The sequence below is a fragment of the Onychostruthus taczanowskii genome, unplaced genomic scaffold, assembly GCF_017590055.1.
Source record: "Onychostruthus taczanowskii isolate IOZ18803 unplaced genomic scaffold, ASM1759005v1 scaffold73, whole genome shotgun sequence".
Lineage (NCBI taxonomy): Eukaryota > Metazoa > Chordata > Aves > Passeriformes > Passeridae > Onychostruthus > Onychostruthus taczanowskii.
Window position 1 is genome coordinate 194,887 of NW_024505118.1, and position 25,421 is coordinate 220,307.

The 25,421-nt window shown below is 40.1% G+C and overlaps 2 protein-coding genes and 1 long non-coding RNA gene across 7 annotated transcripts in view; 2 read left to right on the forward strand and 1 right to left on the reverse strand.

Annotated features, from left to right (window-relative positions):
• Nucleotides 1-41: 41 nt before the first annotated feature.
• IFT57 (intraflagellar transport 57) lies at nt 42-13,757 on the forward strand. Of its 2 annotated transcripts, none has more exons than XR_005953971.1 (11): nt 42-226; nt 1,571-1,733; nt 2,819-2,937; nt 3,837-3,927; nt 5,836-5,904; nt 6,444-6,566; nt 9,158-9,229; nt 9,823-9,954; nt 10,858-10,920; nt 12,721-12,780; nt 13,317-13,370. XR_005953971.1 is itself a non-coding variant. In XM_041422415.1 (11 exons), the coding sequence occupies exons 1-11, from the start codon at nt 42-44 to the stop codon at nt 13,493-13,495; spliced, it is 1,263 nt and encodes a 420-aa protein (XP_041278349.1). In that variant the 3' UTR covers nt 13,496-13,757. The 2 variants fall into 2 exon arrangements, 1 of the variants encoding a protein (XP_041278349.1); XM_041422415.1 differs by having other exon boundaries at nt 12,714-12,780; nt 13,317-13,757.
• LOC121345457 lies at nt 7,574-20,780 on the reverse strand. Of its 2 annotated transcripts, XR_005953973.1 has the most exons (3): nt 20,726-20,780; nt 12,266-12,451; nt 7,574-8,728 (listed from the first exon to the last, which is right to left on the reverse strand). It is a non-coding gene; the product is annotated as an uncharacterized LOC121345457 (long non-coding RNA). The 2 variants fall into 2 exon arrangements; XR_005953972.1 differs by lacking the exon at nt 7,574-8,728 and having other exon boundaries at nt 11,364-12,451.
• Nucleotides 20,781-20,864: 84 nt separating this feature from the next.
• CD47 (CD47 molecule) overlaps nt 20,865-25,421 on the forward strand; it is a 30,496-nt gene continuing 25,939 nt past the window's right edge. For 2 of the 3 annotated variants that reach the window (XR_005953968.1, XM_041422286.1), the window contains exon 1: nt 20,867-21,167. The gene's annotated coding sequence lies outside the window, so the exon portion shown is untranslated. Of the gene's footprint in view, nt 21,168-25,421 lie in introns of all 3 variants that reach the window. The other variant, XM_041422288.1, reaches the window with a different exon arrangement.

The following is a 25,421-nucleotide window of genomic DNA, read 5'->3' on the forward strand; positions in this document are numbered from 1 at the left end:
GCGGGGCGGGCCTGCCCCCGTCGCTGTGGTTACGAGTCAAGATGGCGGAAGAGGGCGCTCCGGCCCGGCGCGGGGAGCGGGAGCGCAGCGAGGAGGTGCCGGCGGAGCGCGGCCCCGGTGCGGCTTTTCATATGTTCGTGCTCATGGAGGACCTGCTGGACAAGCTGAAACTGCTGAGCTACGAAGAGGAGGCGCTGCGGCGCCACAACATGCGGCCTCTATCCAGGTGCTTCTGACCCGCGCCTTCTGCGCGGCCTGAGGGCGCTGGCGTGGCCGCGGGCGGAGGGCGGCCGGAGGGAATCCCTCCGGGCCGTCGGAGCCTAGCGAAGGGCCTGGCCTGCACGGCCGGATGTCTGGGAAAACCAGCCAGTAGCGAAGCTTCCCGTGTAAGCTGGAAGCTTTCAGAACGCGAGGCCCCGCGATAGGCTGAGATGGGATAAGTAAATAGTCCCTTGACCTTCCCTGCCCCCGGCAAGTACTGGGTATCTGCATGCCCGGGTACCTGTGCAAAAAGTAATTCTACCTAAATTGTACCTCTTCCGCAGAAAATAGCTCTGCCTAAATTCCAAGATGTTCAAAATAACTCTAAATGTCTTGAATGCGGGGTAGCTATTCATGGTGTGTGTATATTTTTTACCCTTTACAAAGAGCGTCTTGGACTCGTTTTTGTTAAGGCTGGGGTTTCGTATTCCATATATACTTGTTTCATATGTAATGGTTTTTTATGCCTTTTAAATTATGCTGGAGACGGGAAGCCTGGGAAACAGGGCCAGTGCACTCCCAATATCCAAATGCCCAAATAACTTTCAAACCCATCCATCACTTTCAGCCAGGCTCTGTGACTGCAGGGTGTTCCAGAATTAAGCTTCTTATAAGCAACAGTTTGGTAAGGGGGTCCAAGTTACCCCCTTTTTGGGAAGAAGGCTCAAGTATGAGCACAGTGGCTGTAAATTAGTTCTAGCCTGCTGTTGAACCACTGGAATGTTTGGAGCAGGACAGCAGACCATTGTGTATCTTAGTGAGTAGCTGTGTTGGTAAAGGGAAGCATTTCCAGAAGTTCCCAGTATCCAGTGTGCGTGTAATTTATACTTCAGGGCGTGGTCTGGTTCTATGGACTGAATTCCTGTTAGGATCACATATTTGAATTTGGTGTGATCCAAGTCAGATCCACTTTTCATTGCTCTCCAAAGCAACCCAAAGCACAGTAGGTAAGGACAGGTGGAAGGATCAGTTCAAAACATGCTCCTGATCAGAGCTGAATTTGCAGATGTAGGAATACCATCCTCCTGCGTTTCTTGAGGAAAGTGTGAAGGACGGGTGATTTGGGGAACTTGGCAGCCAAGTCTGGCGTTGACTAGTAACTTACTCAAAGCTGGAAATAAGCAAGCTGGATGTAGAAAACTTAGTCTGCTGTGGTTATGTATGAAACTAGGCGTCCTGATTTTTGTTCAGATGGCTTGCTCATTGAGAAAACTGGGTAAAGAAACTGCTCTGTAGCCTGTGCTCACCGGTAACATTGTAAGAGCTCCAGAAACTCACAGTGTGTACCATTTGCCCCCTTTTCAAACAGGCACTACTTTGCGCTGCCCACCAACCCCGGAGAGCAGTTCTTCATGTTCTGCACGCTGGCTGCCTGGCTGATCAGCAAAGCGGGCCATCCCTTCGAGCAGCCGCAGGAGTGCGATGACCCCAACGCAGTGATTTCAAACGTGCTCTCAGAGCTGCGCGCCTTTGTGAGTGTCGCGCGCGCTCTCTCCCCAAGCCTGTTGCAAACGCCTGCATTCCCTTCAGAAAAAACAGCAGTCACACGCTGTTCTCCTGCTGGGTCTGGTCCCAAGGGCTGGACAGACTTTTCCTAGCTGTAAGTTTGTACTGTGTTACTTAGTTAATTGGAAGTTTACATAGGCTGTACCTACTTGCTATTTTTTTAGCACTACAAAAATGGTCTTATAAACGATTCCGGTTAGTTTTGTTCTGCAGTCTGTAAAATGGATTAAACTAGGGTTACCTTTTGTAGTGCCACATATGTTGCTCATTTATAATAGCATGATTTTCAGAGATTTCATCTGGAAGGTTACACAGTCTGTGATCCTGCTCCGGCCAAAGTCAATGACTTAATTTGTAGTGTAGGAAGTGGTTTAGAATAGTGTTTGTGTTTTCTTCTTTTTCTTTTTCTTTTAAGGAGTAAAAAGTTGTACAAACTGCCAGGAACTACTGAGATTTTTTTTTTTAATTAAAAAAAAAAAAAAGTAAGATAAAAAGCCAAACTCCAAAGGTCAGGAGACTATATCACCTGACAAGAAGTATGATCTTATGGAAGATTATACTCTGATGCAGTTGTGAATGATGTTAAGGACACTGTTCTCTGAAGGAGTTAAACTATATCAAACCACTATGTTTATTCTGCATGACAGCAATAAATTAACATATTTTATAAGTAAAATCTAGAGAAAACAGGACACTGTTGCAAAGTTGGTAGTTAAGTCTCAATACTTGAGTTCTCTGTAGCTGTTCTTACTTTGCCTTGTCACTTGTGTGCTTGACCATCCAGATCCCTTGTGGCTTCTGCCTCTTCTGCTACCTGGGAGTATGCTCTTACCATATGCTTAAAGACTTCTACACTGCCTCTGTTCCTTGGCTTTGTTTGCTTTTCCTTCTGTTGCCTCACTGGAGCTGCATAGGAGAAGAATGTAAATTGTCATTAATAAAATCTCATATTCAAGGGACACTTTGGTTTTAGTGTACAAAACTTACCTCCCTTTGAGGAAATTCAGGTTGTTAGGCCATTAGTAAACTCTAGCCTGTCTCTTTATTTTAGGGAAGGCCTGTGGATTTTCCTCCCTCAAAATTAAAGACAGGCTGCGGTGAGCAAGTGTGCTATGTTCTTGATTGTTTAGCTGAAGAAGCCTTGAAACGCACTGGGTTTAGCTGGAAAAGGTACAGTACACTTCTAAGCATCCTCCCTTATGCATTGTTTTCCAGCAAACAGATGTAAGTTGTAGTGGTAAGATAAAACATAGGAATGACTAAAAACGTTTTACTTGACATTTCATGAGATGGAAAATTCAACTAGGCTTGAAGCAGGGTGACCAATTAATTCCTAATGCAATTTCACACAACTGGCCTGTTGTCAGCAAGGCTGAGTTTGGACCATTATAGACTTAGCTAATTGAGATTTAACTGATGACTTTTTTGTTATTGTTGTTATTTCCCTACACATAACTCCTTGTTAATCTGATATTTAAGTTGAAACATGTAATGTCCTTTTAGGTTCTGTCAATCAGTAGTAAATTTCTTGGGTTGTGCACAGTATGATCATGTTACAAGTAGACTAGAGTAATTTTATTTAATCTGAAGGAAATCTTAGGACAAATTAGATGACAGATAATCTCAAATATATGAAAATGTCTTTAAAAGTGTTCTTTATTTTATTATTTTCCTCCAATGGGTTTTGAAATGGATACAGCAAAGTAATTTCTGCCTTGGAATTATTTTACTGTTACTTCTCTTTGGTACACAAATTCCACTGTAGGTTGCAAATAAGCCTGTGGTGAGTTGCACTTGAATTTTAAGAGCTTAGACCAATAGAGAAAAACCCCAAAATTTACTTCCTAGATGACTTTGTAGTGTGAATGTACTGTACTGCCTTTACTTTTAAGACAGTCCAAGATGAACAAGACTTTCAAGGCAGAGTATATATTTATTTCAGTTGTGAAAATGAATCACTGTCTAGGTATGTTCCATGTCATCCATTTTTCTCATGAAATGTTTTGTTTGCAGAGGTATTTACAATTTATTACGTTTAAAAGCTCTGCTGTTCTTTGAATTAATTTCAGGCCAGCATACCCAACAGAAGAGCCGGAAGAAGAAGAAATAACAGAAGATGATGCAGAATTAACACTTAGTAAATTGGAAGAGGATGTTGCAGTAGGTTTATTTGGTATATTAATATTGGTCAACTATGAGGAAATATTTATTCACTGTTCATTTTGTTTGGCTTTGTTTAAGAAACCTTTTCAATTAGCTGTTTAAGTTTTTTTCCTGCAGCTCTATTCCTGCATTGTCAGATTCTCTTTAGGGTTTTTTGTTGCTTTTCAGATAAGATCAACTCTTCAAGACAGAGTGTATGTTCTTATGTGCAGTGGAATCTAACCATGCATTAAAAACACAGAGATTCAGAATTGTTTCTTTTCTACTGATAAATCTACTCTCGATGTTAAACTAAAGGGTTAAAATAGGAAAACAGTCAGCTGTCTGCTCTTTTCTCTATCTTGTGAAGGTCTAAGCTGCTTAAATTGGGAAGTGGGGATGAAACAGTTAACTAAAGCACAGTTGAAATCCTTCAAAGAACCTCTGTGTTTGTTCTCAGGTATTGTCCTAGGCCATGATTTTCATAATTAATGTGTTCTTTTAGCTCTTTGGAATGTATGTGTGTTAATAAAACCACTGAGGTGTTATTCCTTTACTAGGTATTACATTACCAGGCAGTTCATACCAAAAGGATGCTCACTTTTTAGAGCCCCTGGTAGTTCTACAGGGATTAATTACATGCCAATGTAATTTTTTTCCCGGTCCGTTGTTGCTGCCAGTATATTGATATTATCTGTATCCATAATTGAATTTAGCAGTATTTTCAGCAATTAAGTGTTAATGAGCTTTGCTGATTGTTCTTTGGTTTTGAGTCTTCTGAATAAAAATGATGAGGCTGACAGAGACAAGCCTAGCAGGGATAGCCTGTATTAGGTGGCCAGCAGTAGGCAGTGAGGCTGGGTGTGCGAGGACATCTGCACAATTTGGTTTCTCACTTCTGATCACCAGTCTTATTGTTCTGGTGGTGTGTTCTTCCAAAAGCTGCACAAATATGTATTGTCCATTAGCAAAAGATAGTCTTAATATAGTCTTAATTTCTTGCAAGTATTCAGGGGATGCGGGGTCAGACATACCAGAAGAAAATAGTGGTCCCTGTTAGTTAAAAACTGGGTAAAGTAGAGGAAAGAGAAATAAGCTCCAAGGTTTTCAGTGAGTCTTGAAGGATTTTACCCTAAGACCTGTGTTATTGCAGCTTTTGTGATTTGTGTGGAAAGGAGGTGGATGATGAAATTTCACTTTGGTGGAAAAGATAGTCAAGAGGGGGACAAGGTGTATAAGGGTGAAGTGTCTGGGTGATAAAATGGCAGATGAAATACAGTACATAAATGAAGATTAATGCACAGAGAAAGCATTTTTACATATGGGTGATGAGCTCTCAGGTGATCATAGTCACAGAAGAAGGGGATTTTGAGACTATAACAGATTTACAGAGTACGTGAACAGAGTGTGTGGTCTCATGGGCAAGAAAAAAGCAATTGCCTCAATTTCAGTTGTGTTATTCTGCACACTTAAGATGTGGCATCATTCTGTAACTTCAAATGCGTATTGCAAACAATATCTTGAAAACTGTGTTGAGGTCTGGTTGTGGTTTGGCTTTTGTTTTGATGGAGCTTTATTTTTAAGGTAGAGCTTCAAGAAATACATAAAAAATACAATTACCATGCAACTCTTGATAATGGGCCATTTGATGTCAGAGGCTTTAGGTTTAGGGTTTGGGTTTTGTTGATTAGGTGGTTTATTTCTGTAATACTGTGGAGCTCTGAAGGAAATATGGGGTAGCTTTGATCTACCAGCTTGTCCCAGGTACTATGTCTCTTCATAAGGTCCATATCATAAATTCTCTATGTCTTGTTTTGTTCAGAAATGTGAACCTTAATACTTCTTGGTTTGTTCTCCTGCAAAATAAAATTATGGAGAAAGATTGTGCAATAATTACTGAAATCTTGCTTTGAAACTTCTCTTAAGGAAGAAGAGTCAGACAATGAAGAAAATTATATTGACCTGAATGTTTTAAAGGCACAAACGTACAGATCAGTAAGTTGTTACCCATTAGTCCTCTCATGAGAGATTTTTACATCTGTAGCAGCAATTTGTGTCTGTTGGATTTAAATCTTAAAATGCTTGTATAGTCTTTACTTGAAAAAAAAAAACTAACATCTGAAATGAATCAGATATTGTATATTCATATTATTTTGAAAGAACAGTGTGCAGCCACTTTCTAAACCGATATCACTGAAGGGCTGCTGGGAACATTTGCAAGAAAGTTTTTGCAGAGACTTCTAGAGAAACATGGTATTAGTTTCATGAATATATTTAATCCCACATACATACACAATTTCTGAGATGTATTATAATTTCTTAATATATAAATTTAATTGTTTTCAGTTTTAAGTATGATGAGAAGATACACTTTAATTCCAAATCTTTATGAACTCAAAGAAAGCCATTAAAGAAATCTGTTTAATCTGTAGTCTAGATCATTCTGGATATAAATATTAACACTGCAAGCCATTATAGTGATTTCATTGCATAACAATAATATTTTATGTATAAACTTTGGGATTTTTACACAGAACATGAATGACACTGCAAAGCAAGAAGAGATTTTACAGTCCACAACAGATGCAGCAGAGTGGAATCTGGAAGTGGAACGTGTGCTTCCACAGTTGAAAGTCACAGTCAGAACTGACAATAAGGTAAGGAAGAATGGATTTGCTTGTGTTCATAGAGTGATTAAAATGTGATTTCAGTCGATGCCGTTTACTTTCCATTTGCAGTTGTTGTCTTCTGTCATGCAAAGACCTGTGAGCAGTGGGCTCTCCAGTGCTATCTTGTCTGAACCTTTGTCACTTGCTTTGACCCCAGAAGCAATAATTTTCAGTAAGGTGTTTTTTCAATATTACATAGTTTTTTCTGCTGCTTACAAGGCACCTTATTTCTATATATTTATTCAGTGGGGATTTTTTTCAGTCCTCTGACACTTCCAATGTGTTCACACTTCTAAAAATTATATCCTCAGTTTAACAACTATTAAAACTTCTCATTGGAGGACAGCTGATGATCTTACCTTTCAACTCTTCCATTTTTTAACCACATGAAAGGCTGATTGTATGGAATTTCTCTTGGTGAACTTTACATGACAATCAAGTAGGTCTTTATCCTGGTCTAGTCATCCTGAACTCTCCTAATGTTTAGTGAAAAGAAGTGATCATTTTTTTCAACTGCTTTTGCTCACCATATCCTGGTAACTGTCTCAGGGTGAAATTCATCATGTCTTAGAACTATCACTGCAGGTTCCAGCCGGGCTGTGCCTGGTGGGGAGCCGTGGCCAGGATAGCTCAGTGGAGGCTCAGACCAGGTCTGATATCCCAAGCCATTCCCAGCTGCAGGCAGCCAAGCAAGCCTAAGCGATTTCAGCTCTTAGTGATTATCAGCTCTGTGATTTCAGCTCTTTTGGCTTGCTAGTGCCTGGCAGCAGACGCGGGGAGAGAGAGGAGAAGGCTGTTTGACGGTTCCGCAGGATTCTTTATTAGGGTCTTCCACAAAGGGTCTCAGTGACAGCTCTTCTCCTGAACCAGGCAGAATTAGGGGTTTTTATACCCTACAGGGGTTTTGGAAATTGTCCAGTCGTAAGGGTCAGGGGAAAGTGACCTACAGGCTTACAGAGAGATAAGCAGGGTCCAAAGGCAGACGAGAGGGGCTTCTAAGGCCCGGTCATCATGACTTGGCATTTCCTAGCTCAGGCTTCTGACCGCCAAGGAGGCCTTGCAGGCCCTGGGCCTGCTACATAGAACTGTGTATTTCTCTCCATAGTCTATTTCAATGAGTCTAGAATGAGCAGCTTAGAAGTAGGTATCCATCTTTGGCAGGTCCAAACCTAGGGCCTACTCCTGGCATTGCCATAAGCATTGTTTCCAGGATCTTATGTAGCACACACAGGTCAGTGCAGTATTGAAATTGACCATTTGCAGTGACCCAGGTAGTTGGAGTGTTGGAGCAATCTGCAGCATTCATACAGCAATACAATACATATACATGAATACAATGAAAGATAACTACCTTGACAAAAATAGGCAAAACCTTCAACTGTCTGCTGAGCTGCTTGCCTGTCTTACACCATACTGTATTTTTCTGTGTGAAGAATTGCCTGGCTTGAACCACTCTACTGTGATCCTCAGCAAGCCCATCTGTTGCAGAGAATATGATGCTTGAGTCTCACAGTGAGGAATTAAAACTTAATAAAGACATAGATGAAAAATTAAAGCCACTGTCGGATCTGAGGTTTACTAGCTTCCCACTTAATGCACCATCTCTTTGCATGAAGGAGTACGTCTAAATGAACATAAAAAGAGGATTATTTTTCTTCTAGCTTCTTTCAGAAATAACTGGAGAAAAATGTTTGGCCTTTTTCCATTGTGCCAGAAAACATATTCTGTTTCCTAAGCTGTGCATGTAAACCTAGTACCAGGAGAGTATTAATGGTTTAATCAATGGCACTAGAAACTAGAACTTCTTATAAAGTCCTGGACAGAAGTGGAGGTGGGTTGTGTACCTGTTTTTTTAATTTAAACTCCAAAGTTTGGCAAATTGTGAGCAATTATCACCAGACCAACAAGAGATCATGAGTCCCCTGCACACATGAAACACAATGTAAGCACATTTTCTCTAGTGACTCATTACCTGGTGTGCAGGGCCAATTCACAGCACCTTTTCTCAGCCCCCACCCTGGAGTTCATGTATGCTCCTATAATCTTGAAGCTGAAAATAATTTTGCTCCTTCTAATTGTATCCTGTTACCAAAACTAAGTTTTGGTATTTCTGCCTCTTCTTTCCATTCTTTTCCTGGTAACAGTAATGACTGAAATAGAAAGGAAAGAACAGATAGTCCAGATTTGGTAGGTGTTGGGCATCAAAAGCAGTCATTTTGTCTAAGAATAAGCTGAACTAGTGCAGCTAAAATCAATATTTTTAGTATTTGTGCCCACAGTGGTTTCTAGCAGAAATAGCTCCATGAAGATCAGACTCTAAAAAGCATAGCTACTATGGTGTCAGTGAGGATGTGAGTGTTTGTTTATGGATCTGAGTGTCACATGTGACATTTAGGAGATTTATAAATTGTGTCACATTGAGCCAGTGCCTCTGGCTATAAACATGGCAGTGTCAGGATGATACATGGCAATAGTATAAAAGAGAACTGACCCTGCTTTGCATACATGCCATTGTTTTGTAACCAGAGAAGGATAGAAATTGTATTTACCTGTGTTTTAATTTGTGATGCCTTTTTTAGGATTGGAGGATTCATGTAGATCAAATACATCAGCATAAGGATGAAATTGATTCTTCTCTGAAAGAAACTAGGGTATGTCTTCTATGTACAGAATATTTTACTAATCTGTCAGCATTTTTATTTTCTATTTGATATGCATTTAGAACTAAATTGATCTTTTTTTTTTCCTTCATTTTATTTGTGCTATTCCTGTAAAATTAAAAAGGGAATGATATGACAATGATCATTAAGGACAGTGCTGGTGACAAAATACCTTCTGGGAAGGAGTTGTATGTGTGAGGATTAACAGGGCTATCAGGGTCCAGTAGTGAATGCATTACCATAAGTGCATCCTGACTACAGAGGACAAAATAGAATAATAGAATCTGAAGGTGCTGTTAAAATCCCCCAAATACTCTCAAGTACTGTTGCTAGAGTAACTTACTGTCATTGACACTTGTAATTAATTGAAGAGGGGAGAGTGATGAAGCAGCAAAGGCTGAAATACGTGTTTTGGAGGTGGGCAAACCAGAACACATTTGGAATAGTTTTTCTTGGCTAAACACAGTATTTCTGTATTATTTTTCTCTCTGTAGTCTTCCATAGCCTTTCTTAACTACAGCATCATTTTGATACTCTTTGCATACTGTCTGTACACTGTCAACTCACAGAATGTGATTTTCTAGGGTTACCTTGACAAACTCCATACTGAAATCAGCAGAACACTGGAAAAGATCAATAGCAGGGAAAAGTACATCAACAATCAGTTGGAGCACTTGGTTCAAGAATACCGTTCAGCACAAGCCTTGCTGAGTGAGGTATTGCTGATCTTTTGTTGCTGCCTTCCCCAGTATTAACTTGCTGTTAAGTGAGGGTGGAGGCAAAGATGACATGGAGTGAGCTATCTATGAATTCTGCTGTTGGATATAAAGCAGGGGAAATGCTGATTGGCTGTCAAATTATATTCTTCCTAAGCTAAACCAGCAATTTTTATTCAGCTGTTCTGCAGGAGAAAATACATGGTTTTGCCTGAATATTATGTATAGTTGTTGCCAGTCTTAAGCAGCTAGTAAATTGCTAGTTGTGCTTTCCCTGTGAAGTTCACACATCTGCCAGGAGTGGAATAACTACGGTCTCAGTCCAACATTCATCCCTTAGATTTGAGTACTGGTGCTAACACACACAAAGCACTCTGATTACTTCTTTGCTTCATTTAGTTTTTATGTTAATGGAGTGCTGTCTGAGAAGCTTTTTGATCCCCTATTTAGGAAGCGTTATAGTCTGCCTTTTGGTAAGCCCTCCTGGCTGTGGCCATGCTGACAGTAATGCTAACACAATTTGACCTCTGCACCTTCTGTTTGCCTTGTTGTTAAGGTATCTTCGAGGTAGTAATTTACTGTTGATGAAGTATTATTCTGGATTTCAGTATTCCATCCTTTCTGCATTATGGCAGATTTTCTTCATGTTTATTTCCTTATGTAAATGATTAGAAAGTATAGTTCTTATCAAGCGTGTATTTGGACTATTTACTGCTTCACATTTTTGAATGATAGTCATTGCAAGGGCTGATGTTTCAAGCCTGTCCTCATTTGTAAACCTCACTGGGGCTTTGTGGGAGAGTTTCTGGAATTGAAACATATGAGAGCAAGTATTGAAGTTTTCTCTGAACTATCTGCAGCTCTTCAGCTCTGTCATTACAGCCAAGACATGATTTTTTCCAGGCTAAAGAGAAGTACCAGGAGGGAAGTGGAGGAGTAACTGAAAGGATTAGAGTGCTTTCTGAGGTAAAACACATCTTACTTTAAAACAGTCTTCAGAAAGTTGGCATTTAGTGGTTGCAGTTTAATGAAACCAGTTCTCTGTGATTTGTTCTCATGTTAAAGATTATTCTTTGTTTGGGGGAGGTGATCTAGTCCAGTCCCTAAGTTTTAAATCCAGTCTGGCATTGATTTTTAACTCCTGAAATGTGAGCTTAGTTTGTAAATGAAAGGTATATGTTCTGTATTTTATAACCTGTGTCCTAGAATTATGGGGGATTGATAAATCATGCCCATAAATTCTTTGGAAGAAGAAAAGCTTAACTCTTATTTTTAGTTAAAATTAACAGTTTGAAATTTTTATCTTCCAGGCACTTAAAAGCAATATTTGACTAAATAGTAATTTTTTCCATACATCAAATTATCTTATTACCTAAATCTGTTGTGTTTTTTTGTTTTGTTTTGTTTTGTTTTTTTTTTGTGGATTTTCTTTTACTCTTTACATTGGCGCTCTGACAAATTTAAATAAACATCTGTTTCCTAACTGCCTCACCATGTTCAGTGTTGCATGGCATTTTGTTTAGAATTACCGCCCGATATCCAAATACTTCAACTCTTTATCCAATTCACAAATTTTTTAAATGGCTCTGTTTGGGTTTTTGAAACCAGCTTTACTTATTAGACAATGAAGTCTCAAGAACAGTTGCATAAAGTAGATCATGCAGCAAGAATGTTAGAAATTGTACAACAAGTTTGAGATGTTTTAGAACAGACAGAACAGTTGAGTTGGAAGGGACCTACAGTGATACTAAGTGCAGCTGCAATGGGTAATACAGCAGTTTAATGTGAGTTTTCTAGCAAAGATTTCTGAGTGCATGAATTCTGCAGAATTAGAGCTGCTTTCTATTTCACTTTCAAGGAAGTAAGTTTGAAAAAGTATTTTGTGATGACTTCAGATTTACAGTGTGCACTTTGGGAGCTGATTGACTGATAAGTAATGGTGAATATGTTACTAGCTGGCATCCTTCAAAACTACATTGGTGCAGTGGTGCATGTCTGAGGTAAACCAGACACGTTAGCTATTAGTACTGATCTGTCTTCAGGTGTGCAATCAAGACCTCAGCCCACCTGGCAATACCATTACCACTGCATGCATGCAGTAACAATGCAGCAGTGATTCCTTTTTGTTGCTGAAAAGGCTTATTAAAGCCTTAATGAAGGAATATTTTCACATTATCAGCAAGAATACTGAATTATTATCTTGGCTATACTTTAGAATCACATATTTGCTTTTTTCATTGTCTGCAAAGGCAAACTAGTTCCTGGACAGTGCTGAAATGCATTTTGTTCTTCAAACATGGATTTTACATACCTGTGCCAGTGCCAGCAAGCTGGACTGCTGCACCTTCTTATGCTGCAGTGCTGTTTCTTAGGTTTCCAGTGTAACATGCCACAAACCTGATGCTTCCAGAAGGACAGTGGGCATGGTCATTTGATGAATCTTGATCTGTAGAGATACTGGTTCCTTTGTTCTTCCATCCAGCGTCACACTGAAATACTTATATTGTTGTTTTTTATTGGGGATGCACAGATTTTCAGTAACACCATGGTGTTTGGTCAAATTGTTACCCTTTTTCTGTAATTTTTTACAACATTAATTTAGTTAAATTAAAAATTTCTGAATGTTTGAAAAATCATTCCTCTTTATATAACAAGTAAAATGGATTAGTTAATTTTTTTTTAATAAAAGCAGTTATTCAGCAGAGACTTTTTTAAAATTCGATATTAATCTGGTTTAATTAAGGAAAAAATCTCTTAAGATTACAGAAGCATTAGAGAAAGTAAAGCAGGAAACAGAAGAGAAAGGAAGCAGTATGACTGATGGTGGTAAGTACATTTTTGCTTCAGACAACACACCCTTGGTGACAATTTTGTGATATGTACTTCATTAAAATAAGAATAAGAGCAATTACAAGGAGCAAGATGATGCAGCAGCATCATACTCATGGCAAGAGAGGGGTTAGAAACAAAATATAAGGCACAAAACATTTTAATAGCTTTTCACAGGTAAGATTTTCAAACCCTGATGAAGATGTCTTCAGTTCTCTACCAAACCTCAAGTCAGCTGTGGGGATAAGGCTTTCAGCTGAGCAAAACACATCACTGAAAAACCTGTCTTAATGTTGATGCACATTTTTATGAAGCTCTTAGATGTCAAGAAGACAGCAAAATTGTCATTGCCTATTTCTGTCTTTAAAGTGTTCTGCATATTAAAAATGATGTATCAGTACAATCATGTCTTTAGAGTACAACAACAAAGAGTTGTTCATTCAACTCTTCCATTTTAAGGAGTAAATTACAGCAAACAATGCTTTTGTGTTACGTGGCTGACAGAGTTGTACTGTTTATCTTTTTTTGGACAGCTCCTCTAGTGAAGATTAAACAGGCCTTAACCAAACTGAGGCAAGAAACCATTCAGATGGACATACAGATTGGTGTGATGGAACACACATTGCTCCAGTCAAAGCTGAAAGAGAAATCCAATATGACTAGAGATATGCATGCAACAGTGATTCCAGAAACCACAGTAGCTGCCTATTAAAATTGTTTGGACCTGACTTGATTTGCCCAAAATGCAGTTTTCTACCATTTGCTTTTTTGTGAGTTCAGAGGTTTTGTTTATGTTGCGGTAGAAGGATGTTCTTTTTTCCTGTTCCTTTTGAGCAAGATGCTTGTTAAAAGATGAACTTTTTTAAGAAGTAATGTGCACACTTTAGACTCAAGAGGGAGCCATGTTTAGTTTTGTGTTGTAAAGATTTACTGCATATCTCTTCCAAATAAATTAATACATTCTTGTTAGTGAAGATGTCTCTATTTCTTTGGAGAATGTTACGTAGTGTGAATGTCTGTAGAATGATGCTGACAGCCTTTAGTCTTGATACTCTGCAGTGCTGAAAGGAAATTGCTTGCAAAGGACTTGAAGATAAAATGTCTGTCATTGCCACTTACATACATTTAGAGAAAGTATTTAATTAATGCTATTGAAATAATACAGCATTACCCTTTCTAACAGGCTAGGTCAAAACTGATATCAGCTGCAAGGCTCGTCTAACATCAGCATCAATATCAAAATCTATATAAGACCAAAGAAGGTGAATAGTATTGTTTGGAAATTACTCCTGGCTTTCTTAATTTTTTCCATGTGCCATCACTTTTTCAGAATCACTTTATATTAGTATTGGGTCAAGTGCTGCTTTCATTTATAGTATTTAGAAGAGCTCTGTGGACCAGATTTGGATTATTCTTGTTTTCTGTTCCTGTGTCAGAACACCCACCTTTGATTTCTGTGAAGGAAAAATGTTGCCAAATCTAGTTGAGTAATACAGAACAAGACGAAAAATGTAGGAGGAAGGGGTTGGGAATGTAATGGCAACAGGGAGCTTGCTTTGTCTTAGTAAATGTGTAGGTAGAGAGTGATTCTAGATGTTAGTGGTAATGAAGGAGTATGGAGCAAAGAAATAACCTTATTAATGTACTAGTACATCCTTTTGGTTCTGGTTGTTCATGAGCCATAAACGATATTAGTACAATTCCAGTGGCATTAAAATCCTTGCTGAACTTCTGCAGGCTATTAATTTCATCTGACAATTTCTCTCACTTAAATGTGAGCAGTATTTTGCAGAATCAGTGAAACAGTTCTGAGTCTGAAAGTCAAGATACTTGACACAGTCAGTACTATGAGCCAGTATAAATTTGTTGTGCTTCAGTATTTCATTTGGCAAAAAAGAAAAAGCCCTAAACCTATTGGATTTAAATAAGCAAAAAGATATCTGTAAATGTCGACTATTACAATTTACCTGTGCAAGCCACTGCTGAAAATCTCTATGAATCACACTGGAAATTGGTTTCCAGCTCCTTTTGCTGCCTACCTATATCCTCCCACATTCAGCTGAAATTAGAAAAGTTATTATTCATGTTCCCTTTGTTACGTGCTGTTGCTACTGCATATTTACTTTAACAGTGGCTTTACTTCAACTTAAGATGAAGCAACTCCTTTCTGCATTGCCTGCAAAGCAGCTCACTGCTTTTGGATTGCAGTGCTGTGTTGTAGAAATGTTTATGTAAACACTTTCCTCAAAAAAACTCCTCCTTCGTGCTAATACAGCAAACATAATTAACTAAAACCTTCCCTTATGAACTGAGCCTCTTATTCTATTAGAAGTGAATCTGTTAAGACAAGCATGGAAAAAAACCCTCTAATGTGACAAAAATCTCCAAAAGAAAAGCTTTTGTGCCAAAATAATTCTAAAATAGCGAGCTAATTATCTGGAATTGATCTACATTGTTTTTAACGTACTGTCTGAAACTGCTGTCATTTAAATCGAACATTTCTGTTGCTATCACTGGTATCAGTGATACATGGCCTTTAATTGTCATCTGGCAAAGAGTGGCATTTGCCCCTTGAGACAGTAAAAGCACTTTACCCTGCTTTGAAAGCAGCCTTACTGATCCGGCAAGTGGCCACACCGTCTTCCTTAAAAGCAGAGGAGAGCAGTGAGGCCTGTCACAAGCAGCCTGAAAGGCCCTTCTAGAGAAGCAAAGATCTGAGTAATTAGTCCATGGCTGAATCAGTGCAGGAAGCAGAAGCCACATTAAAATTAAATCACTTGGTTCACATTACATCCTGCACTGCTCATTATCTAATGCAGTGTCAGAACGGAAGGCCAATAAAACAAAGATGTCCCCAAGTTAGTGGGATGCACATAAAGCTGTTCTATAAAAAGAGTCTCTCTTCAACTGGAGAGGATTTAGGAAAGGACTGACTATTCACAAGAGTTAACTTTTGTGTACGGCTGTCCTCTTCCAAAGTCTCTTCAAATTTTCAGTTCTCTGGAACATCAGTATGGAGGCATTTTCAGATTACCTAGAAGCCGAGTAGAAGCTGGCTGTAGACAGACCCAGAAATCGTGCAGAGAGAGAATGAAGGAGCTTCATTTGCTCACTCTGTTTAGAGAAGCCATGGGTTTTGTCCTTGCCATGAAGACTGCAATAGTTCTGTCTTGTATGTGGCCCTGGTATGAGCTGACCACTTGGGTTTTGGAAACATTTTGTGGAGGAATGCTCACCAGTAGCCAGCTCACTCTCTTGCATGTACTCCTTAAAGTTCCAGGAAAGGAACTCTTGCAGCATATTTCTTTTTAGAGTTTCTTCAGCTCTGAAATACCTCTGAACCTCATAACATGACCCAATGTCTTATTTCCCTGTCTTTTGTCTAGGCTAGGATGTAAGTGCCCTGCTGGGAATTAGAAATAGTCTTAGTGCTAGGTACTCTATTAGAGGTGCTGTTTATAGACCATTTGGATACCTGAGAGTGATTACATGCATTACCTTTTTACTTTAATAAATATGATACCCCACTCCCCATTCTCTTCTTATGTCAGCAGATAGCATGAATTGCTGTGCTGATAAAAAGCACAAAGGGCTTTTTTTACCTTTTCATCCATTTCTCTCACAGAGAACCTTCTAGAGTTGGTGACTTAACACTGAAATCACAAGAGTTTAAAAGTGGCTTTCAAGCATATTCCGAGAATTCATTGTTTCAGCACTGAGTCAGGTTAATCATTTGAACTTGCATTGCTGAGTGCTGTGCAGGAAGCTGGATGAGTTCACATGAGTTTGAGAAACCACTGTTATAAACAACTCCCAGATCTGGTCAAAATATTCTCACTCCTGTCTGCTGATTGCATTAAAGGCCTTCCCTCTTTACCCACCCAAAGGGGGAACTTCAGGGAAAATTTTTTCTTGAAAGGGAAAAACCTTTATGTCCACCTACTTTAAACTTTGCCACTTTTTTTGGAGTACAGCTCTACTGTTCACTGTGACATACAAAAAAATTATTAGTATTGCCAATTGTAAGTTACAGTAAGAGCAAGTAAGTCATCTGTACATGACCTATAAAAAAAAACTAAGCATAAATGAAGAGCCTGTCTGTGAACATTTCCAGCTTCTGTGCTCTTTGAATTTTGCATCCAAATTTTGCATCCTGGGCTTCTCTCCAAGTTTGACAAATGTTAATTAGAAAAAGAAGGAGCTGGTTGATGCTGTGCTGCCACGCTGGCCGCGTGCCCGTGTGGGATGTCAATGCTGCAGTGTACCCCCACAAGGCAGCTGCATGTGCATGCGCACAGGCCTGTGCGCACGCTGACCTCTCCTGGGGCTGGCACCAGCCGCAGAACAACATGCCTCTGAAAACCCTGGCCTACTTCCTGCAGCCTCACTGCTTTCCCTTCGCTTGTGGATGGATTCATGTTTTAGGAAATGGTTGGGTGATACCTGGCAAAGGCATGAAATGTTAATCAGTGCCCAAGAGGTTAAAGTAAACAGAGGGATATGAACACTGGCTTTTCTGCATGAATACTGCTCATAGGTAGGGACTTTCCACAGAAGGCTTGGAGATAACAGAGGTTATTTTCATCTGCCATTTCCTCCTTTTGATGTATTTTTTCATTGAGCAAATGCCATTACCAGGGCTTTCTCATGTATTAGCTAATACTTAGCTATTGCTCCAGGGCTTGGTGTTGCTGGAAATGTCTGTCTTTCAGCCTCCTAGTAACAGCCCTACCATTTCACAATTATTCCCACGCAACACTGGAATGAGCAGGGTTGAGAGTAAGTAATGATTTGAATAATGCTAGTCTTTCACTAACTGCCTAGTTTTACTCTTTTTCATTCCTGGTCTTAGTAGTTAGGATTGGCTGTATTTCAGTACTCCATCCCAGAAGTAGCTGAGATACACACTTGCATCCTGTTGTAAAAATCAACAAAGGTGAATGTTTTAAGGTCAGAAGAACACAATAATTATTTCTAATAATATTCCTCTTGATAATGCACTAATTGCAATTGTTAATTGAAAAATATTTTCTGTTTCTCTGGTTTTCAAAGGATGACAATACTTCAAATTATACCTTAGTGTTATTCAATAGTAACACAAAGAATTAAACTGTGAAGTGTAGGCATCCCCTGGACAAAAAGTTTCCCATCCCTCCTCTAGTTTTAGGGCAGAAGTTTCTTGTAGTATCTTGGCTGGGGAGCTCTTGTAAGGTTTTAGAGAGTTCTCCCTATCCTTCTTCAGCATGGCTTGTCCATGAGCATTTTGCCTCCCTTCAAAGAATCCATTTGGGAAAGAATATAAGCCAGTAGTCAGACCAAAAGGGACAGGTTGTTTGTGAAATTTTCCTGGAAACCAGTGCCAAAAATGGTGCAGAAGGTTTCAAAAGGTTTGACAGCATCTGTTGAACATCATTTCCTTTGTTACAGGAGGTGCTCAAGTTCCTGGTATGATGGCAGGAAGGACTTCTGCTGAGTTTATCAAATGCTGTCTAACAACAGTAAAAACAATGAAAACTGTGATCTTAAAAGTGTCATTCATTAATTTTGTAGTAATTTGTCCAGCAGCCATTTCACCACAGCCTTCTGTAGAGTGCCTATAAACTCAAGTAAAACATTCTTGAAGATTTTCATCATCTTCAGCTATATAATATTGACAACAAAGAAAAAAAAATACTGTTCTGAGAAGACTTTTCCTGGGACAGACGATTATACTCTAGGTATGGCAAGGCGTGGCAGGTTTGGAGGGTTTTTTTCTATAAGTAGTCCGGTCTGTTGACTTCTGTTTGAATAAGGACATACCTGTTAATGTTTGTGTTTGTGAGAACTCTTATTGAAAAAAGGAATTGCAGGTAACTGTGTTAGAGAAGATAAACGACTGAAAGCCAATTCAGTTTTCTCTCAGTTGTGAACAGGATTGATAAACAGGTAACAAATTCACGTGGATAGAATGAAAGAGCTTCCTTTAAAAAGCTCTTCCATACTATCTTGGCTTAAACGTACATAACATGCCTTCACTTAGTTTTATTCCATTTGTTGCTACTAGTGAATCCTCATCTCTGAAGTGCACAGTGTATTCTTCTCCAAATAACTGGAAGTTTTGGATGTTTCCCTCCAAATAATTGGAAGTTTGACAACATGACCTGAACATAACGGATGTGGTCAGTCCATGTGAGCATCTGCTAAGCTGGGTGGAGCTGACTTGGTGTGTCTCTATAGAGTGCCACCTGTGAGCAGCCACAGCTGACACCTATCCGGTGTGGGCGTCAGGAGATAAGAAGCAGGAAGCTGGTCCCCCTTCCTGTCAGAGAAACCGCAGCCTCTAGGGTGCTTGTCTCCTGTAGGAGACTGCAGAAGGCTGGACAGACTGAATTTGCTAGTACAGCTACATACAGAGGGAAGGTGAACACCATGGTGCTTGTCCCTTTACCCTCCTGCTAAAAGCAGCTAACCAAAACTCAGTGTCCCAATGATTGCTCTAATCAGGGGGAGGAGGAAGTGGTGAAGAAGCCAAGTGGTAACTTTTGTGCCTGGAATGAATCAAACGAACAGCAGAAAGTAAAACATAGAACCTGCTCACAAATACAAGTATTCTTCTTGTATTGATCTCTTGACTAGTTTTGGGGGTCATGCTAAACATTCTGAGTAAGGATGGGCTTTCCTACCTCACCTGTGGTTTTTCAGATCTTCACCACCTCTCTCTTTTATATATTATACATTTATGCCTGAAGCCTCAGAATTTAGGCTGGATTATTTATCTCTGTCTGGTGGACAGACATTTTTATGTTGCACTTTTCAAAACCATCTGCGTCTGGAAAAAAACTTCCTTTTTATCTGCACCAGAAAGAGTTGTATTGATACCCAGAGTTTCAAAGCAGTTTAACTTGACCTTTACCAGCATAAGGTTTGGCTAGGAGGAGCAAAGCTTTCATTTGTGAGAAAAAAGTTGTTCTGTTCAGTGGTGGAAGAAAAGAAGTGGAAAAAGATATGGCCAGACAATGCATCTTCTAGAAAGCTGTAATATTTCCTGCAGCACCCAGATTTTTATGCTGTGCCAACATACTGTCTCTCTAAACACCCGAATTTGGTGTTCCTGATTTTAGCAGAGTGACCCCAACATAAAGCTTGAAGAATACAGCAATGAGCAAGACCCATGGCATACAGCAAGATCTTTCAGTGCTCAACAGTAACTAAGTCTGCATTTGAGATGAAGCATGTCATTTATTTTTCAGAGACGCAGAATACAAAATACCAGTTTATCAGTGTGAGGGTCCTTCTGACCAACAGCAGATAAAGCTTTACTGTGATGCAGAAAATGCAATAACAGTAAAGGGTTGTTAAGTCTTTTTATGACAATCCATCCTATATTTCATCCCAGAAAATGCTGACAGCTCCTTTTCACTGCGTCTTAAGTGTGCCAGCTCTATTATACAGATCCCAATCTTTAAACCATGCTTTGGCAAATGTATCCTTTGTGGCACTTGTGTGATCAATTATGCTTTACTCAGTGCTGTGATTGTTTACAACGCACCACAGTCTTCTACTGCATGTAAAGACACATTTATTACAGACAATGGTGCCAGTGGTGATCTGTTCTTGTTGGCCATTTCAAAACAAAAGCCAGACAAAAAGGCATCTGTTTTCAGTGGCTGGTCAGGTTAGTACTGAAAGTCTCTTCTTGGTGCTTTTCACCCTATGTTGGAATACAGCTGACAGTGCTCAGGGGCCCCTTTCACGGAGGGCTACCTCCCTAGAAGAGCTGCTGTGGACTCAAGACTAATTCTAGCACTGACCTGCCTTTCACAAGCTGTTCAGGCAAATCTTTACACTGAGTCATTAGAGCCCTACAAATGGTATACAGCTTAAACATTCAAAAGTGTCAAAATGAGTCATATTTTTCAAGTGACAATTGCTATTTTGAGTGACTGTTTTGCATTATACTTACCAGGACATGCAGGAAACAACAGTGTCTATGCTTTCCTGCTGCTCATGGTTCCAAGCACGTGACCAGCCAGGGCAGTTATATCACTGAGCCACACCTTGCTTTTACCCAGAAATCACATTCCCAGACATACATATCACTTTATCAGAAGGAAGTGACTCTGGACTTCTACAAAAAAGTTGTTTCAGGCAAAGAAGGGGCTTGCTTTCAGTGGCCAGCCTGACTTGCAGACAGTACAGCCTCTGCCTTGGAGAGAGCTGAAAATGGAACTGAGATTCTACAGGTATCCGCCACACTACCAGCATGCAGAGGGAAGAAAGGCAGAGTTAAGGACATGGTAGAAGTGACCATTCCCATGGATTACAGACTTGGAAGACAAAAGCTGGGGAACACAAAGAAACAGTTGGACGTGCCCATGCAGAAAAACAACCCCAAAAAGGAAATGGTAAGGCTGCAACATGGGAAGAATCATCAGTAGTTGGAGGAGCATGTCTCTGTCATGCAGAAGGGCAGGAGGGATTTCTGATTTGCAGAGAAGAGCCAGAAAGGAAGAAGACAGCACTGGAATGAGCATATTTGCTATGAGAGTGAAAAGTGAGAGAAAAGCACACAATAAGAAAAAGATACAGCTCATTCAAGGAGGTAAAAAATAAGTATTGAGGGTGAGGAGGACAGACTGTTAAGGAATGGAAGTTCTCTACAGCCTTAATGTAAGTTAACACAAGTCACAGGACATTCCCACCAGCCTGTGCACATACACAAACACCACAAACAAACAAACAAACAAACCTGTTTACCACAGCTACCTTTGGTGTCCAAAAGCCACAAAAAGAAATTAAATAAGGAGAGGAGAAATAATGGGGGAGTTAAAAGGTTAGGTGAGGACAAGAGTCTAAGCCACTTCAGAAACAGATACACAAGCAAGAGAAATTCTAAACGGAAGAAGAGGAAGCGGGGGGAGGAGGAAGACAGAAACCAGTGAGCTGAGTGTGCAGGAATAGTGCTGGTTTCCACACAAACCTCCTTTGTTAGCAGCTCTTCCAGTTCTGGTCTCTGAATAGCTGGAGCAGTTCCCACTGTTCTGCAGGGAAATACTGCATTATTGCTGCAGCCACAATGAAACAGTTAAATGCTATGTAAAGTCTTGCAGTAGTACAAGCAAGGCCCTACCCCAAACAGCTACAAGCATTGTTTGGTTACAGCCTTGAGGAGAAGGGGAGAAAATTTAAGTAACCCTTTCCACGGCACTGTTTTCCCTCTTGCTTTTTTTTTTTTTCTTCTTTCTTTCTCTATGGAGATGAGCTGCATTGAACTCCTGCTAATTGGTAGATAAACAGGATTTAATTATTTAATGTTACATGTTTGGTATAATTTTCACAAGTAATAGGGAAATTTCAAACAAAACTAAAGCTGTTTTACAGATTTTTTTTCAGTTGACCAGTGGTACCTCCAGTGGAACACTTCCCTTTTTATTCTTTGCAAGTTCAAATTTGGTGTCAAAGGGAGAACTCACAATTATCACTTCAGGCAGGTTTAAAGACAGTTATAGTTAAACAAAACTTAGTTGAAAAAAGCATCTGTTGTAGACCTGCTCTTTGAGGAGAGCCATAAGCTAAATTTAAAGTTGCTTCCTGTAACTCGGAAAATTAATTTCATCCTTGTTTCTTCTTTGTCCCTACTCCAAACTGAAGACTTGTGATGACAAGTTGATTGAAAATACTCATGGGTAACTAAATTCAGGTGGAAAAATGTCCACATGAGGAGGCCAAAATACTGTACAAACCAGTAGCAGAGTTCCAGCTAGGGTTCAGCTGGAGCACTGCCTGTCCCTGGCATCCTGCCCCAGTGCCACAGACCAACCATATGTCTGTGTGCCCTGGGCCTGGGCCAGTCTGCCTGGGAAGACTCCTGGCCCCACAGGGATCACCAGGGTGGAGATGGCAGCGCCTTGTGATCTGCCTACACTGGCTCTGAAAGCCTTGGCAATCCCAGCTCTTCAGAGCCGCTCAGGCAGATGTTGGGATGAAGTCCAGAGATGGAGCATTCTGACGGACAGCTAGAGTGGGGAAAAGCAAACATGGCCTTGGGACTCCAGCTTTCCTGCTGGGATAAGCTCAGCTAACGAGAAGCTGCTGTGGGTGTGTTCAGCTGCCCATTTTATTTCCTCATCTGCACCTTTCTATCACTTCTCTGCATGAGTTGCCAATGCACAGCAGTGTGATGAGCTTGAACAGCTCATAGATCAGGCTGAAACCTAATCTGGTATGAGCCCTCTCTGCCCACCCACCCTATGCAGTCAGCTCAGCAGCCCCTGGAGAAGACAAAGAATGGGAAACAGAGGCAAGGAAGGCATTGGGGAATTTTCTGTTGGCAATGCACAAACAGCTTCACAACCAGCTTGCACTGGTGATCTAGCTGCCACCTGCAATGCCAGTCTGTGATTCTCCCTTAGCCATTATTGGGTCCTACCAGTGCTGAAAAGTTTCATCACGTAGGCAGGCAAACAGTACATAACAACTAAAACTAAAATACTCTGCTAATTTTTCTAGTAATTAATTTTTCTTACATTTGAATTTATTCTTGAGAGGTTTTGTCAGAGATCCTACCTCCACCTCGCAAAAGCTTTTACTTTCAAGACAGAATAGATTCCCTGCTGGTCACTCTTCTCTGGACTCTCATGAATATAATTTTGAAAGACCTTCATGGCTAAATTAAATATCGGGGAAAAGAATGGCAGAATGCTAGCCACTTTATCTCATACTATTATAATAATAAAGATCATGTGTAATATTATTACACTTTTATACTCATTTTGGCCTTTTCCCTGTTGTCTTGGAACACCTCCTTTGTCATTCATTGATTTTATTCTTAATAATAGCATTGCACTGAAGCACAGGGTAGGCTGAGGCTCAGGCACATAACCATACAAGAAGTCAGAGCAATCACATTCATCCACAATGCTTTTCAATTTAGTATCTGTTGTTTTCAGTGCAAGTTGCATCTCCTCTCTCTCTCTCCATTGTGGGCTCTAATACATGCAGAGAACAGGAGCTCAGGGAGTCTGAGCTAAAATAAAGTGGACGTTCAGGACCCAAGAAAGTAAGGATTATTGCATGTTTGCCCTTGTCCCCAGGCACCCACATCTGGGCACTGTCATTACAGAACATGACAAACTGCTTTTAGGGCAGACCCAGCACAGCCAGTTCATATATTCTACAGAACCTGAATTTGGCCCAGATCTCACAGAGTTCTTGCCATCGACTGAAGCTTTGTGGCTAGCAAACTACACATCATCACACTACACATCAGGTTGCACAGTCACTGGGGAAACATTCCTCAGACAGTCTCAGCTGTTCAAACAGCTTCATGTGCTATTCATAACGCTCTATAGAAGTAGCATACATGACATTACATGCTCATAAAAAGTCTCTAAAAAAATTAAGCACTTGCTAATCTTGTGGGGACATTGTGCTGAAAGGAATATATCCATCAAAAGAAAACAAATTCCATTTCATGCAAGCTTATCAGGATAACATACACAATATGCAACCATTTCACAGCTGTCAAAAGAGACCAGTCTAATTTCTTTTTTTAGCTAGAAGGGGAAATTTAACCAAGCAAAGCTGTTGGAAGCCAAGAAGACTATTTAAAAAAAAAAAAAGTAGAAACCATCCACAATTTCATCCAAAGGTGGAAGAGTTTGTCTGTGAAATCAAACACTTGGCCAAGTGACATAGTTGTGACATTAATGTGGCTGCATGTGAGGTATGCCAATTATTGAATTTATTGGTGGACTGTCTGTAATCCTGAGAACTAAACCTAGAGAAAACATTTTGTACAGTTCTGTTTCTGGTATTTCTCTATCTTTGCCTCTCCCATCCTCCCTCCTCTCTATTCCGTTCTCATCCCTCTCCCATACAACAACTGGTTGCATGCTAACAATATTTTTCTTTGTGTGTCTGCAAATGCCATTAGATCCAAGCATGTCTCATGGAATTTGACGCTATCATCTGTTCATATGTACTGGGTAGTCAGCAACTTCCACAAGACAACCATTCTCCTCACCCAGATTTAATTTGCTTAAAAACATCTCAGGAATTCTTATTAATTGTTTAACTGTTTTAAATTAGCACTGAAAGAAGCCCTCCCATTTGCCTCCACAATTGCACCTAACCTGAATTTGGATGCATTAAGAATAAAATCAATGAATGCCAACCTGCATACCATTAGAAACCATTCAGGCCAAAGAGATGCCAGATGTTAAAATAATTTGCAAAAAATGACTACTGAAAAAATAAGACTGTGTAAGGTGGCTGGATTATCCTGCCCAGTTGGAGACTGAGAGCTGCTGAAGTAAGAATGAGGGAAGAAAAGGCTGAGAGTGTTGGGGTTGTCCAGCCTAGAGAAAAGAAGGCTCCAGGGAGCTGTTAGAGCAGCCTCCCAGTACCTAAAAGGGACCTGCAAGAGAGCTGGAGAGGGACTATTGACAAGGGCAAGTAGTGACAGGACAAGGAGGAATGGCTTTAAACTGAAAGAGGGATTTACGTTAGATGTTAGGAAGAAATTATTAGCTGTGAGGGTGGTGAGACACTGGAACAGGCTGCCGAGAGAAGCTGTGGATGTGCCATCCCTGGAAGTGTTGAAGGCCAGGTTGGATGGAATTTTGAGCAACATGGTCTAGTGGAAGCTGTCTCTGCAC

What these genes read in the sequence shown, in the direction of transcription:
- IFT57 (XM_041422415.1), top strand. Translation starts at nt 42, where the DNA reads ATGGCGGAAGAGGGCGCTCCGGCCCGGCGCGGGGAGCGGGAGCGCAGC. An exon ending in AACATGCGGCCTCTATCCAG is followed by an intron (nt 227 to 1,570) that starts GTGCTTCTGACC and finishes CTTTTCAAACAG; the next exon opens with GCACTACTTTGCGCTGCCCA. An exon ending in GGATTAGAGTGCTTTCTGAG is followed by an intron (nt 10,921 to 12,713) that starts GTAAAACACATC and finishes AAATCTCTTAAG; the next exon opens with ATTACAGAAGCATTAGAGAA.